The sequence below is a fragment of the Vanacampus margaritifer genome, chromosome 16 (assembly GCF_051991255.1).
Source record: "Vanacampus margaritifer isolate UIUO_Vmar chromosome 16, RoL_Vmar_1.0, whole genome shotgun sequence".
NCBI lineage: Eukaryota > Metazoa > Chordata > Actinopteri > Syngnathiformes > Syngnathidae > Vanacampus > Vanacampus margaritifer.
In genome coordinates, this window is record NC_135447.1 from 5,173,232 (window position 1) to 5,188,742 (window position 15,511).

The window sequence follows — 15,511 nt, forward strand, 5'->3', positions numbered from 1 at the left end:
ACACGAACACGTTTTGTACAGCATGTACTATTTTGTCGTGTGCGTGCCTGAGTTGATTGTGTACGTGTTTCCCTGTGTCTGCCGCGCTGTGATTTTCTATTGGTGGGTTCCGGGCTTCTATTGACACGTGATTGGCTTTGCTGTGGGTGTGTATGGGCCGCACGGTTCAGTATTGTCGATTATCATTGGCCATCGGGAATGTTCTACGCAATTGGGCTATAAGACCTACTTTTCTCTTTCGCGATTGGCTGAAACGGTTGTCATCGCACAAGAATGCGGAAGTTGTGTAGTCTACTGAGTCACCGTCGTGTCAGCTGATTCTCTTAGAGTGAGTAACTTGATTTAACTTTTAATATACGTAACTTGACAGTAAACGTTGCACACGTGACATTTTGTGGGGTTTCGGGCATGTGTTTGGAAACTTGAATAAAGAGCTGCTTTGACATGTGCGTGTGCCGAACGATCCAAAAATATGCAGCCCTAGTCAACTAGTACACGGGGCCGGTAACTAGCTTGATATGCTAACGTTTGCAAACACAGCCCACCTCAGTCATATACTTTGACTTTGTCTTCTTATCGTCTTTTACCCGGTTACAGCCGGTCAGCTGCTGCATGAAATGTGCTTTCGCTTTCTCTTGACAAGTCTATAAACTCCACACCGTTTTTTACACGTTCACACCTGTTGTTTTGTCAATGGTGAGAGCACCTGAGTGACGTGCTGGCATAACGGAATTTACTACATCTATGAGGTAAAATTGTTATGTCTAAATTGAATAACAAAATCTAAAGGAATGCGCATTTACCTAGCCAACTTATTGCAGAATGTGCCTTGTTTTTATTGACCCCCCCCCCCCAATTTGTAGTGATCGACAATGAAGTTTTGTTATGAAATGCTTTTGTTTTCGGAGTTGACCTATTTATTTGGGACACAGGATAAATCGCATAAAAAACCGTGACTTAATTTTGGGGTGAACTTGATTTGGATGGTTTGCACGTGTGGAAGTTTTGGGTTGGAATTCCTGTTTGGAGAATTGTGTGTTTCTCCCGCGCTTGCGTCGTTATCTGCTTCATTCCACATTCAATAAATTTAAAGAAGAAAGAAAAAAAAAAGCATATTTGAAGACTCATGTGTCTGAACCTAGTGACAACGAATTCTTGAAAATGGTTGGATGGATGCATGATACTGTTTAATTAATTAAATATTGAGGGCCTTTAATTGGTACGTTTGTTATGTACCTTTTTTGCCTGAAATACAGGCCTGCCTCACATTTATAAGATTTGGGGTTTTCTCTTTTCCAGCCTTTTCTGGCACACAAACTTCCTCTTAATTTCAAGTATATTTATATTAATTGATGACAGTGTATTGTGTGAACGGGTGGTAGTTTCTATGCGCCTGTCAAAATCAACCCATGATCCTATTGAGGACAAGTGCTATAGAAAATAGACTGATGGATCTAATCCAGTCCATTTTCATAATTAATTAAGCAACATTATTACAGGTGAGGGAGTGATGTGCTCTATACATCATGTATGCCTTCAACTGACAAAATCAGCTGGGATATATATATAGCGAACATCAATTCCTCTTGTGTGATGTTGCTTAAATATGTCAAACTAAAACGGCAACAAGTATCAATAGGCAAGAGGAGGTGCTTTATTTAAATTTACTTTGCACAGTGCAAAATGGTACCATTTGTATGAGTTACCACAGTGAATGCAGATATTTAATTATGTTTATATGTTGTGTGCAACCTAAGTCCATGTTGGCTTAGAATGGACTTTTGAATTGGAAAAAGACATCAAATTAAAATGTTTGATAGGCTTGGTTAGGGCATTGCTGATTTATACAACGTTGAGGGCTTTTGATATGCCAAAAATAGAGTAGGCCCTTTTGTCTGAAATGGACTGTACAGATGCATCTTAATAAACATGAAGAAAAAAAAAATTCTATTTAAAATATGCCCATAGTATAGAAAATGGTAGAAATAGTTAAACACACTGGGAATTAATTTTCAGAAAGTGGGTTCTGAATTCTACTTAATTACTTTATTTTATATATATATATATATTTTTTTTTTATTGTTTATGTAATTTTCCAGTTTCTTGATGGCGAATTTACTCAAAGCTGTATTCATCAAAGTCCTAAAAAAAAAACGCAATAACTATTCCGCTTTTTATTGGATGTATATCTCCTGTTTAAAATTCAGAGTTTGAGTTGAGCTACTAACAAAGTTTTTTATGAATGAGAGGCACCTGCGTCTAGAGCGAACACATTAGCCAGATGCAGAACAACTTGTTGATGAATGTATACAAACAGCCAAACTTAAACAGAAAAACCTAGAAATACGTTATGAGTATTGCATTGACGCCACCCATTTTGCGTTGTCGCTATGCAAATTGCGTCCTTATAAACAGCTTGACCGCATGTGACTTTTCATGGTCCACTTCCAATCGAGGGCCTTTCCTGTTGATGACTGAGTCATATGTGGAGGTGAGTTGAATGGCCAGTGGCACTGCTTCTCTCACATTGGCAAATCTGGCACCGAAAGAGTGGGAGGGAGGCCAGAGTAAGTACTAGACACAAGGAGAGGGAGGGAGGGAGGTGTGTCATGCCCTGGATTACACCCAGAGTGTGTGCGGGCGTGTGCGTTGGGGAAACTGCAACGACTGCCACCTTGCATGGCATTGAGCTTTTAACTCCAACCATTAAGTTGCGGAAAGTTTCGGCAAACACGCTTGGGAAGCAAGGACTCCGCGCTTGACCGGGGGTGAGAAGTTTACTTTGAGTTTTGGCATGTTGGGGGAAGTAGTTTATTTTTTCCTCTCTGCGGAGCCGTGTGTAGAAGGGGGTGTGTCTGAAGGGGACGCGTAGGGAAGTGAGACAACAGCTCTGCTGTGTGCAAAAATGTCGGCTTTAAAAGTTGTCCTTGTGCTCGGTGTGTTGCTTCCACATAACATCGATGTCAAGGTGCAAAAAAAAAAGTCAACAGTGCGTATGTTATGTCTGGCTGCCTGTGTGGATTACATCTTCCATTCTGGTCAACTGATCTGTTGGTTGCTCACTGCTCTGTCCAACTTTAAACTCAATATAGTTAACTTTGCCAACATGAAACCCTTACAAACGATACAATCAATGTTTAAAGACGCATTATTTAATATTAAGCACTCAAGTCTTACATTTACATATAGGGAGCTGGGTGAAATTAAACCAAGTCAGTATTTTACTACTAAAAAAAAAGAGTCTGCGAGTGAGCCATTCTGCAATGTTTGACAGCGGTGACTTTGTGAATGATAAGCAGAGCTGCATTGTTTTCATGCGCGGGAGAAGTCAGCCAAAAAGCTTGACAGAACGTGCTAGCTTTCTGGATTTACTTCATTTGAACGTACAAATTATTTATATTTCAAAATTGAGGACATGTAGGCCTTAACAGAAGATGCTCACTTCAACATACTTCATTGGCACATACCTGACACCAAAGGCCTACTTTTGTAAACCCAAATCATATGTAAAAGACTGCATAAACGTCAAAACAAACAACATGGAATTAATAATATAATAATGATAATTAATGTTAGTGTTTTAGTTGACCTGAGTTGACTTTTCATCCATTGATTAAATAAAAACCCAATTTTTTAAAAGTAGAATAACTTTATATTTAATAAACACACTTCCTAATATAGCATATTTAGAGCGTATTTTCTCATCATTGCAACTCTTTAGATTTACGGTGGATGTTGTTGTGTTTAATGTTGCTGCTGTGACGACTACCCTAATTGTGCCACAAAACATCCGAATTGCGTCACCTGAACAATGTAATTTAGCCTCAATTGATCACTGAACTGAACTCTCTTCTTTTTCTTTTTTTTCTTTTTTTTTTTTTTTCTTGAGACATATTTCACATTCAGCAGAATTGTCTTTTCAGTTCTCATTTGTTTGACTTTAGGAGCTTCCAATGAACCGTATAACCTCGCTGAATACTTTTATCAGATTGCCCAAACCTCAACCTCTCGCTTTCAATGTCAAGTGTAGCGGTTACCCGTATTCTCTTAGTAGCAATCCAGTTATGAGAATGATTTGCAGGAGCACGTTGTCATGCAGTTGCAGGCATCCCGTTTTTGTGTTGGGTGTGGAGTGTAAATGTGGAATTTACTCCCTTGGCTCCTGGCTTTAACATGCATTAACCTGCACATCTCGCTGCAGTACTGGATGTCCCGTTTTTACGGGAACTTGCGCCCATCTCTAATGACTGCGTGTAGTTTCCAGCAGCTAATTTATGTTTTTAGTGCAAGTTTGTATTCGGCATCCGCACGCTGTACTTTAGACCAGGGAAGGGCCACTTTTTTTCAATCTAGCTCCTTTGCAATTGCATGCGCACTACTCAGCCGCCCACGCACAAACATCTTTCCACACACACCCGCTGTATCTCAAAAGTTTTGTTTTTTTTTCCCTATGTTGGCAGGAGTTGTCAGTGGCAAGGCCAAGCCCAGTAGACAGGAGGAGAGGAGAGGGCGGGACGAGGAGCACCCACGCCTACTAGCTTCAGCATGGTAAGCCAATGAGGAGGTTGGTGCGGGTGTTTGTTCCAAAAATGCTTCTGTTTCTTCACCATTTATGAAAAAATAAAAAAATTGGCGACGCGGTGCCCTCAAACAGGAAGTGGCTTTCCACTCTCACATGCCCAAACAAAATGCACTGTGTTGCAACAGGCTGTATTCCTCGAAATGTTTTTTTTTTTTTTTTATCTTTGTATGCACATCTCCAGTTGAGTCAGTGCGGCAATATCGCATCCAAGCTCTTAGCACGTTTTAGCCAGGTGAGTTGTTGGCTGAGGTCCCACTGAGGGATCTGCTTTTGCTTTTGCTTTTACTCCCGCTCCTTGTTGAAATACAGGAGTTAAGGTACAGGCTTATTAGAAAGAATGTCCGTTTAATTTAGATGCTGCAAAGTGTCACATGTCAAAAATATATTTTGAAGCTGCAATTTAAAAGACTGTTGTGTTTAGTTTTTATTAGCTTAATTTGATCAGGCAGTAAAACTGTGACTGAGACGAGCACGGCTGGAGTAATTTAGAAATTGTTGTTCTTTAACTCATTCACTGCCATTGACGGCTATAGACGTCAAAAATTCATTTGAAGTATTTCTATTAGTTCAACATTTTTTTTCCCCCTCACTTTTGTTAACAAGAGTATGAAAACCTAGAATTTTTTAATTACATTTAGAACAGATATAAAATTTGTGATTAATTGTGAGTTAACTAGTGAAGTCATGCGATTAATTACGATTAAAACATTTTAATCGCCTGACGCCCTGAATTTTTATTAATCTTTTCTTCAGGCAATTTTTAATCATAATTAATCGCATTACTTCAATAGCTAACTCACGATTAATCACAAATTTTATTTATGTTCTAAATGTACAATACTTTTTATCCCTAGGTTTTCATACTCTTGTTAACAAAAGTGGAAAAAAATGTTAAACTAATAGAAATACTTGAAATTAATGTTGCCGTTTATAGCCGTCATTGGCAGTAAATGAGTTTAACAGATGTATCAAAAAATGCATCCATGTTCCTAATTTCCTCTTTGAAAGGAAAGTCCTCATCATAAAAAAAGACAAAAGCAAGTTGTCCTTGCTTTTTCTCAGCCAAGTACGGACGGTACATCAAGAAAGAGCTAATGATGACCAGATGAGGCACAAAATATTGCGAAAGACTCGTAGGCACTGCTTCGATTTGGCACAAAATGGTGGCTGCGGGAGGGAGGATATGTGTCCCAAAGTTCCGGTCAACTGGGCGGATAGAATGCAAACGTGGCGGGCCGCCCAGCGCTTTGCTTTTATGGGGCACACAATCAAGCAGTTGGTTTAATTGACGGCGTGGCTGATGAGCAAATAATGTGCCCGCCCAGGCATGTAAATGAGAGAGCACAGGCTTTAGTTTGTCCAGGGTTCGCCCTGCCCTGACATTCTACACTACCCTTTAAATATGTAGCTGCACTTCAGGTGGGTTTGGAAAGTAGAAAGCAAACATTTTTGAAGTCTTCTGTGCTACATTCTAGATCAAACCCAATCCTTTTATGAAGAGTGTGATATCCATGAACTACCGTAATATCACTTGTGATCATTTCCCTTCTGGGGTCGTCTTGGGTCATTTTCTTTCAAGTGGGATTAGAAGACATTTTGCTCCATTGGTAATAGGATCCTTTTAATCCAGTCTTGTGAAGCAAGCCATTAATTGCTTTCCAGCTTTCAGTGATCTCGCCAAAACAATACGGGGAAGTATTGAGTTCATATTGTTTTCCACTCGTGCTGCCGTATTGTAAGGACAAAGGTGTTATTTTATCCTGCCTGGAGTTAGAATGTATGGTAACGCAACCCCTAAGCACTTAGGACGGGCTGCTGTGGACGGCGGGAGTTTGTTTTGCTGGCCTGCATGAGTCGCCCGTATGTTTTTGTCCGCCTATAGTTCATTCTCAGTCTTTGAACTATAATAATTTTCTTGGTTTTTGTGTAATCCATCTGAGAGGCATAACTGACATAACCTCCTTGGTAGAGGTAGTAATATGTTAACCGGTCATCCTTTGAATGGTTAACTAAAACTTGGGTCATATCAGGGTCAGTGCAGTTCTTAGCATAGGACAGGTTCTGCAATTATTGTAGCAGCCTAACTAATTTGTCATTTGTGGAAAATGTTCCAACTTTGTGGCTTCATTTTGTAAATGTTTTGCCACTTTAATGTTGGTAGAAGCCTCCTTGTTAATGAATGTTCACATTCACGTTTGGGGGAAAAAAAAAAAAAGTAATTTAACCATTATTTAACCAGGAAAATCCCATTATGATACGTAGATCTCTTTTCCAAAGGAGTCGTGGCCAAGAGGCGCACTAAAAAAACAACGCAAACATTACATGCAGCTAAAACAGTCAATTCAAAACAGCAAGAGTTGAATGACTTCATTTCCAGGTCCTTCAAATGCAGTGATGTCGAGTGTCAAGTTCAGGGTGTACCCCGCCTGTCGCCCATTATCTAGGATCCAGCTCAGCCGCGGCTGAGGAAATATGGGAAGGATGGATTATGTTTCAATAATGTTGACTTTGGAAATGGAAATTAATGTGATTTTTAGATATATTGTCTAGGAATGTTCTATACCACTTTTTTTAAGACCGAGTACTCAATGCACTGATACTGATGCAAATTAATATCATACCACTAGTTTAATTATTTTGATACATAACACCCCCCCCCCCCTACACACACACACACACACACAAACCTCCATTTTAAAGAAAGACATGTATATCTCAATTAGGCTTTGGCCGATATTAGATTATGATGATAACCGTGAGCAAAAAGATTGCGATGTCACGGTATTAAAATTACTGCTCTAAAATGTCAGATTTTTTTCTCCCCCTATTGAACACAAATATTCAAATTTTCCACAAAATAATATCAAATATTTGGTCCATTAAGATTAAGTGTTTCTTCAGTTTGAATTCTTCTTAGCAAGTCGTGGGCGCACTAACTGTAATTACTTTTTTTTTTTTTTTTATTCTTGTAAACTGCAAAACATCCAGTACATTTATGGCTTTGCCGTTTTCCACACAGACCTTATTTTCATGTAATTCATTTTGACAGCAGTTCCCGTTTTGTCAATGCCGTATGCACACATCGGACATATGCTGCATACCGTGCGTTACATAATGTGAGGTCATACAGTCGACTGGCGAATGGATGTCACGACTGCCAGTGCAGTCACGGGATGGTGACAGATGAGGTGCGGGTGTCCCCCTTTGGTGTGTGGGACAATGTAAGCATCATTGGAATATTCTGACCTTCAGAATAAGAATATTGTGTGGCCGAAAGCAATAGAGTGAGGTAGTGTACTTGTCAGCCACATTTTTAGCTAGGGGACAGGAAGACGTGATGTCTATAGAATGCTGTGTCACCGGACCTCTCCGCATAGTCACTTTCCTCGGCAACCCCTCCCCTTCCTATCCACTGCAATATAATCCCCCCCCCTCTAAATCACGTGCTATCAAACGATGTGCCAGTGTCCAACCAGGGCGCTCTATTTATCAGGATGGGTTTCTTCTTCTTTTCTTTTTTTTTTCTTTTTTTTTTGCGAAGCACAGCCTCCACTGGCAACTGCGTGCTTCATCATCAAGGCAGCACAAGTCGGATGTTGCATGCTCAGGTGCCGGCGCGTGCTCTGTGCGCCGGCGCTAGTGCGAGCTGTACCTTGCCTCGTTGCTGGGGGAGCGGCGTATTTATGAGATGTCGGTGAAGGGTGAACGAGGAGGGAGTGGGGGAGGAGGGGAGAGATGAGAGGGAGACTAGAGGAGAAATGCGAGCATGTGAATATGAGCAAGAGAGAGAGAAAGAGATGTTGATGCTAATGCAGAGGGCGGAGCTTGGCTGGCATCTCCCTCTGCCTTCCCATCTCTCACTCTCCTCATGGTTTTTTCCCTCCGTCCACTTACTACAGAATAGGGAGCATCTATCTGCAGTCTTCTCACCGCTTTTATTTTCCACTCGACTCGGCTGACCCAGTAGACTGCTGCCCTTTTTTCTTTTTTTGTATCTTTGACGGACTATCGGGCCTCCCTCTCTCAGCTGTCTTGACACATGGCTACGAGGGGTGTGTGGCGCGGCGCGGCGAATTCCTGATTTAAGAGCCCGGGACCGGCGTGTTGTCCTGCAGCGCTCCTTGAGAAGCGGCGAATTAGGTAGAGGGGGTCTTGAGGGGGAAGCTAAGCGGAGGGGTTCGTAGTGGAAGACGGTTGAGGAGGAGAATGATGGTGCCGGCTCCTCGTGCGGCGGTCGTGCTGCTCCTCCATAGGCTGCGTGTCATCCGAGCACAGCCCCGCGTCACCTCGACATGAGCGTTGCAGGAAGAGCATCCTGCTCCATGCTCAATTGCTTTGTAAGTCCTTTCACTTCGTCATTGCATATTTTTTATTTTTTTCCAGATCCATGACTTTGGTTTTTGATGTGCATTAAAATACGCCTCAACCTAACTTGCTAGCGGGCCTGCCTGCCAATCACTAAAGGGGAGGGAGTTGGCGGGGCTGCTCGATACACGTGAGTGCCGCAGTTATTGAGTAACCGATGCCGACTCCATCTATAAGTGTCTTGTCATGTGTAAGGTGATGATAGAAAAAGCTACTTTTTTTTGTTAAAAGTCGTCACGCCACTGCGTCGCGTGGTGGCGATCCGAGCCGTCTGCTCGCTGTTCCTGATTGGATGGCAGGAAGCCGGTGGTTAAAATGTGTGTTGCTCAGATGAAACGTGTTGCTCCGTCAGCCTCGGTGTTCATGAGTGTGAATCGCTGCAGTACGAAGCAGAGTTTTGAGTGTCGGGATGTAGCAAGATGTTAGTGACAATGAGGGAATACAGAACAGGTGGTTCGCTTAGTTTCCATCTTTGGGGCTGGTGGTGAAAGACTCTTGCTGGTCTTTCTTTAAATTTCAGTTTTCTGCCATGAAAAACGACATAAATATAAAATAATTTTATTTTCACATTTAGAGGAAGAATATTAACTCTTTGACTGCCAGACGTTTTTAGAAAAGGGATGCCGTGGGTGCCAGCCGATTTTAAGCATTTTGACTGATCTTTCAAGGTCCATAGAAAATTATGTGTTTGGACTATGGAAACACACATACTGCCAAAACAAGATTGGACTCTCATCTTCCATCAGAAAAAAAAAAGTTTGTTTCTACCTTATTCCGTTTTTGAGTAATCAACAATAGAAAATGGTTAGTTTCACCTGTTTTGGAAAAAAACGTATTTTAACGTCTTTGGCACTCCTCCATAGGATTTTACGAAACGTTATTTAACGTTTTTGGCAGTCAAAAAAATTGAAACTAATTGCAAATAGTTGAGTCTCTGGGAGTCCCCGCCCACGCATCCAAGTGTGAAATTGAACATTATTTTTTTATCAGTTTGTTTTTCTGATTTGTGACTTACACGCAAGTAATGTATGAACATCTGCCTCCACAAGTGAACGTTTTATTGTCTTTACAGGGACTTGCTTTCTTTCAGTGCACTCAGGAGAAGTCGCTCTAGTCGCAAGGTTCAGCCTCGTCCCTCCTCTCACTTGCATGAGACCTGGCTCAAACTGGCTAATTTCAGCGAGGCAAGAGCTAGGGGTGGCTATAGTGTGCTGCAATTATTTTGCCCTTGGTGAATTTTGATGGAAGCATGTCACAGATGTGATTAAGACACCTGGAAATTATGAAGTGTCAACATAATAAGGTGTTCATTCACATGCGTCTTTCTGTAGAGTGGAACGTGATGCAAGTTGACTTAAGTCGTGATTTAAAAATAGTTTCGTAGCATTGCAAAGGTAATGAATTTGTTCCCATGTCAAACTCTTGCCATTAAATAAAATTAATAACTGTAGGGGCAAAGGTTTAAGTAACATTGCAATACCTTGACAGACCACGTAACATAATACAGAGTTTGACAAAGGGATTTAGATTTTTTTCAGAATCTTAATCTTAATTCATGGATTTAAATCATAATCAGGTGGCTGAATTAGACGTTATACTGATTTTACTCACAATTTTTAGTCATAAATGCAATGTTGAGACATTGTGGCCTTTATGGACATGTTTTTTTTTTTTTTTAATTACCTTGCTGCCCATTGTTACATTGTTAAAACAAATGAAAAGAATACAATGTGTCATATCGAGATGCCGTTGAACAGCAACGCTAATTTCCTCAAGGCAAAATTGTAGAATAGAAAATAACTTAAAATCTCAGGAATATAACTGATTAACTCATTCAATTCACAGGGGAAAAAAAAAAGGTATTTGACGTCTTTAGCCGTCAATGGCAGTGAATGAGTTTATGTGATTAAATACAAATGTTCTTGATAATAAAAATAATAAAAAACAGAAGCAGTGATTAGAGATAATACATGCTCAACATTAAACCAAACTAATGGCAATAGTTTTGGATGAAGTAATATAATTTTTTATTGACCAGTTTGAAAGAAAGCATTGGTTTATTTCTGTGACCACACACGAGCAGCCATTTCATTTCACTGTTTTATGATGCTTTTCAAGCGTCTGCGGTTCCGCTGAGTCATCAGTTCTTCTTCCACGTCACTGACTGTATAATATATTGTCCGTGCCCTTCTAAATGGATGAACACTCTGCCTGTCTTCTCGTGAAATTAGGATGTCGCATATTGCTCTCATCGTCACCACCTTCGTAGTCTGACGGCTGCTATAAAACATCTTTATTGACTTTTTCCACAAAATGCTTTCAAGACCAAAATGATAGATTTTTCATTGAGCTGTGGGGGGGGGTCAATCCGTCCGAAAGCATGTTTAGGTACCCTAGTGGTCTGCCTCACAGTTCTGAGATTAAAGATTCTAAAATGTCTATAGGTATGAACGTGAATCTGTGTCTCCATGGTGTATCCCAATGTTAACTCGTTCACTGCCATTGACAGCTATGGACGTCAAAAATTCATTTGAACAATTTCTATTAGTTTAACTTTTTTTAGTACTATAAAAACCTATAATTTTTTTTTGTACATTTAGAACAGATATAAAATTTGTGATTTATCGTAAGTTAACTAGTAAAGACATGCGATTAATTACGATTACAAATTTTCTTTAATCTTTTCTTTAAAAAAATAATAAATTAATAAATAATTTATTTAGTAATTTTAAAGAAAAGATTATTAAAAATTAGGTTCGTCAGGTGATTAAAACATTTTTTAAATTGTAATTATTCGCATGACTTCACCAGTTAACTCACGAATAATCACAAATTTTATATCTGTTGTAATACAATTTAAAAAAAAAAAAAAATTCATACTCAACAAAAATTTAAAAAAAAAAAGTTCAAATGAATTTTTGACCTCTATAGCCGACAATGGCAGTGAATGAGTTAAATTCAAGTACCGTGACCCAAATGAAGACGAGTAAATTAATGCTATCTAAAAATATTTAGTCTACCTGCATAGTTTGCTCCTCCACTTTGTTAAAGTGGAACAGTTTGTATCCTATTTTTCTAAACCCCGGTCTCCATTTTCCTCAGGCCTGCTATGCAGTTGAAGTTATGAGACTGTAATTGGACAGAACCTTCAGTACACTGTGGTCTATGAAATATTTATATTGCCAGTGAAGGGTTGGGCAGTGATGTGCATTTGGAAAGATTTGTCATGCTCTGTCCTGGTTCTTGACCCATTAATGTAGTCTGCAACACGACCGGTCTCAATGTTCCGGTTGTTCCCCAATTTCATTAGATTTTTTTTTTTAAATCACATTTTTCATATATTCATTTGCCCTTCTTCTGCACTCAGCCACCCCTTTTTTTTCTTTGAGATGAGATCGTCTGCCTTGTTTATGAGCAGAGCAGCCTTTTAGAAATATGCAGGTTGTATATTGCACGTGATTACAAAGTAACATAGTTATCAGATGGTATTTGTCTAATCTGCTCCTAAAGCCTCAACCAGATTTAGTCATCTTTTGAGTAAGGATTTTTTTTTTCCCCTCTCTAAATGCTATCACATCAAGCAATTGTTGTTGCCACGACAACCAGACACTTATTCTTGGAGCCTGTGCAAGATTTTTGGTTTCTGTGTCCTCTTGCTTTGTATTACAAGGATTATTTGATTTTCTATTTTTTTTTTCTTCAGTTTTTATGAAGAATACCGGGTACATTAATCTCTTCACTGATATGCTACATCAGGCCTGCAAGGCTTCAATTTGTAACTTGGCACCGTTGTGGGGGCGTATCAAGACATTCAATGTAGTAGGGATATTTGAAAAGAGTCATTTGCTTATACGCACATGGCCGTCAGGTTCAGCGCTTTCATTTGTATTTGGACGAAGGTGGGGGAGGGTTCGCAGGCGAACAGCAGTGACGAGGCAAAAAACTTGCGCCCGGGCCAGCTGTGCTCCATATTTGGGAGACGGTGAAGTCTCTTATTCTTTAATCTCGTCATACTGAGGCACCTTGCCTCTGACTTTGTTGTTCGCTGTCACTGATTCTGTTCTCATCTTTTGCTTGACTTCCACCATGGCGTGTGTTGTATTTATTTTTATAGTATATATATATATATATATATATATATATATATATATATATAAATGACAGTTTGCTTTTTCTCCTCATCTGTTGTTTCACAGGTGTCCTAATAAACATGTCCTTGACATGCTTTTGTTAAAATACCCCAAGGATCACACTCACAGTCCGACATTATTCGATTGATGCTGGCCTTTTAGGCCTACGTGTATAATTATTAATTTTGTTAAATATTGTTTTAAATCTGTCCCAGTGCTGTTTCTGGCGGAGCCACCACACCTAGACCTTTGTTTGCTTTATTGTTTTTGACATGATGCCTTTTCGGCCTGTGCAATCGGGGGCGTGGCTTGGAAAATGTCCGCTCTTCGCTGAGCCTAGCTTACCCAAGTTATCAGCGAGAAAGCGATGGTCACTACAGGGATGTGATTTTTCCGCTAATTCGCGGAATTCCGCTTTTTTTATCTCCCCCCCAAAAAAAAAATTCCGATTTTTTTATTTTTATTTTTATTTTTTTTTTAGTAGTTCATTGTGTATGCACATGACTCAGACAGATAACATCTTCTGCTATAACAAAGACATTTGTGGTATGCTCTAATATGAGTTACTTTTCATTTGGTCATGATACAATTATTTGTTCAGGAAATTTGAACTCTTCAACATTATTTATGTGTTAACTTAGTAATCACATTAGTTAGATATGATGATATTCTCAGTGATAGTTTTTAAAAGCAAAGGCAGTCCAATGTTTTTGAATGTGACTGATTTTGAGTTGACTAAAACTGCCATTTTATATGGGATAGTTCAATATACATTGAAAATTTATGCTGTTGTTTTGTCTATTTCTTTGTCATGTGAGTGCATTGAAAGTACTTAAAAACACGGAAAACCCATGAGCTCCGGGGGGCTGCGCCCCCCTTGTCCCCCCACCAGGGCGCTGCCCTGGACCTAGCTGGGTGCCAGCGGCCCCCAGACCCCCGGCTAAATTTTCAGATAATTTCACTTTGGTCAAATCACATCCCTGTCACTATGTTCAGAATAGCTCACTCACGGATGCATTTTCAGAAAAAAGATTTGATTGTTCATTGCGGATGCATTTTCAGAAAAAGATTTGATTGTTCATTGCAGATACTCTAGAGACCCAAATTCAAAATGCCCAATTTTCCCTTAAAAGATCTGCTGTAATTGCAAGACTTGATGAGCATGTCAAGTGTTAATCAAAACTTGGTTGTCAGGATATTTTGACGGATGATGCATCAAAAATCATGATTGCCTAATAGAGCCAGAGTATGCAGTACCTTTTTTATTTTATTTATTTTTTTCCCCCTCTGGTTTAGCATCAACTTTTTGTAAGTTTTAGATTGGATTTCTGCTTTCTCGTGGTCAATGTTTAATCACTTAGGCGGCGTTTGGGAGGCAGTAAGTGCATATTGTGAAATTTTCGTCCGCCATGGATTCCACATCAAAGACGGACGCTGAGAATTTATGAACCTTATTTGATTTTCACTGACATTCCTTTGCTCAATTACCACTCTTGTGCTCCATTTGTCATTATCATTACTTTTTAAAGAACCTGTGGTCTGATTTAAATTTTTTATGATGTGTCAACTTAAATGATGACATTTATCTCAACTTGTCTTTGCAGGGTGAAGAGGGGCCTCCCAGTCTGGAGTATATCAAGGCCAAGGATCTGTTCCCCCAGAAGGAGCTGGTGAAGGAGGATGAAAGTCTTCAGGTACATTTTCAGCCAACCCTTGACAAACACTACTTTAAAGTGCAATTCGCTTGGTAAACACTTTTAGCTACATTCCTGTGGATTCAAATTGATTTGGAAAGCAAAAAAAAAGGCACACAAACACACGCTTGCCTCTGCTGAGAATCCTGAAAGTGGAATTCAAGTCGAAGAGTTTATTTGCCGTAATGTTCCATCTACCCTCAATTAGTCTAAACACGGTACTCTGATTAATAATGCGTTTGTGGATTAAGAATTAAATGGAATTATTCATCAACGTGGACGCAGCACAATTTGGGGAGAAAACGTCTTCAGTCAGAGACCGAAATGGATAAATTGACGACACGATTGCCGAAGCTTTTGGGCATAAAACATCAAGTGTGTGTAATCCACTACGACAATGCAATGTACATACTATTGAACACATAGGCCACGCCTACTTAAGTGCTACTTTCTTGACTGGCACAGTTTTCCTACTGCATCCACATTCGCACCAATGGGTCTGTTAATCTATCAATGAGGAGCAGTCGGTTGTTGCACTGAGGTTTTTTTCCTTCGTAAAGGGCACATTAATCATACATTTAGTTTTGCCCGCAGGTGGTTGTTGCACACACGCAGGGACATGCAAAAGCATGGAGATAGGCTATAAAGATTACAACAAAAATGATTGGTGGGAAAGGTCGATCATGTTCAGGTAATTTGATAAGAGGATGAACCCGTTTATTGCTTTGTCCGTGTGGGCA

General features: G+C 39.8%; 1 protein-coding gene across 4 annotated transcripts in view; it reads left to right on the plus strand.

Moving 5' to 3' along the window:
- Nucleotides 1-254: 254 nt before the first annotated feature.
- mtmr4 (myotubularin related protein 4) overlaps nt 255-15,511 on the plus strand; it is a 34,765-nt gene continuing 19,508 nt past the window's right edge. Inside the window, exons 1-3 of one of the 4 annotated variants that reach the window (XM_077546427.1) lie at nt 255-328; nt 4,461-4,548; nt 14,682-14,771. In XM_077546427.1, the coding sequence (XP_077402553.1) occupies nt 4,546-4,548; nt 14,682-14,771 (93 nt within the window). In that variant the 5' untranslated portion in view covers nt 255-328; nt 4,461-4,545. Of the gene's footprint in view, nt 329-730; nt 750-2,650; nt 2,769-4,460; nt 4,549-8,318; nt 8,920-14,681; nt 14,772-15,511 lie in introns of those variants that run through there. The other 3 variants (XM_077546428.1, XM_077546429.1, XM_077546425.1) reach the window with 3 other exon arrangements.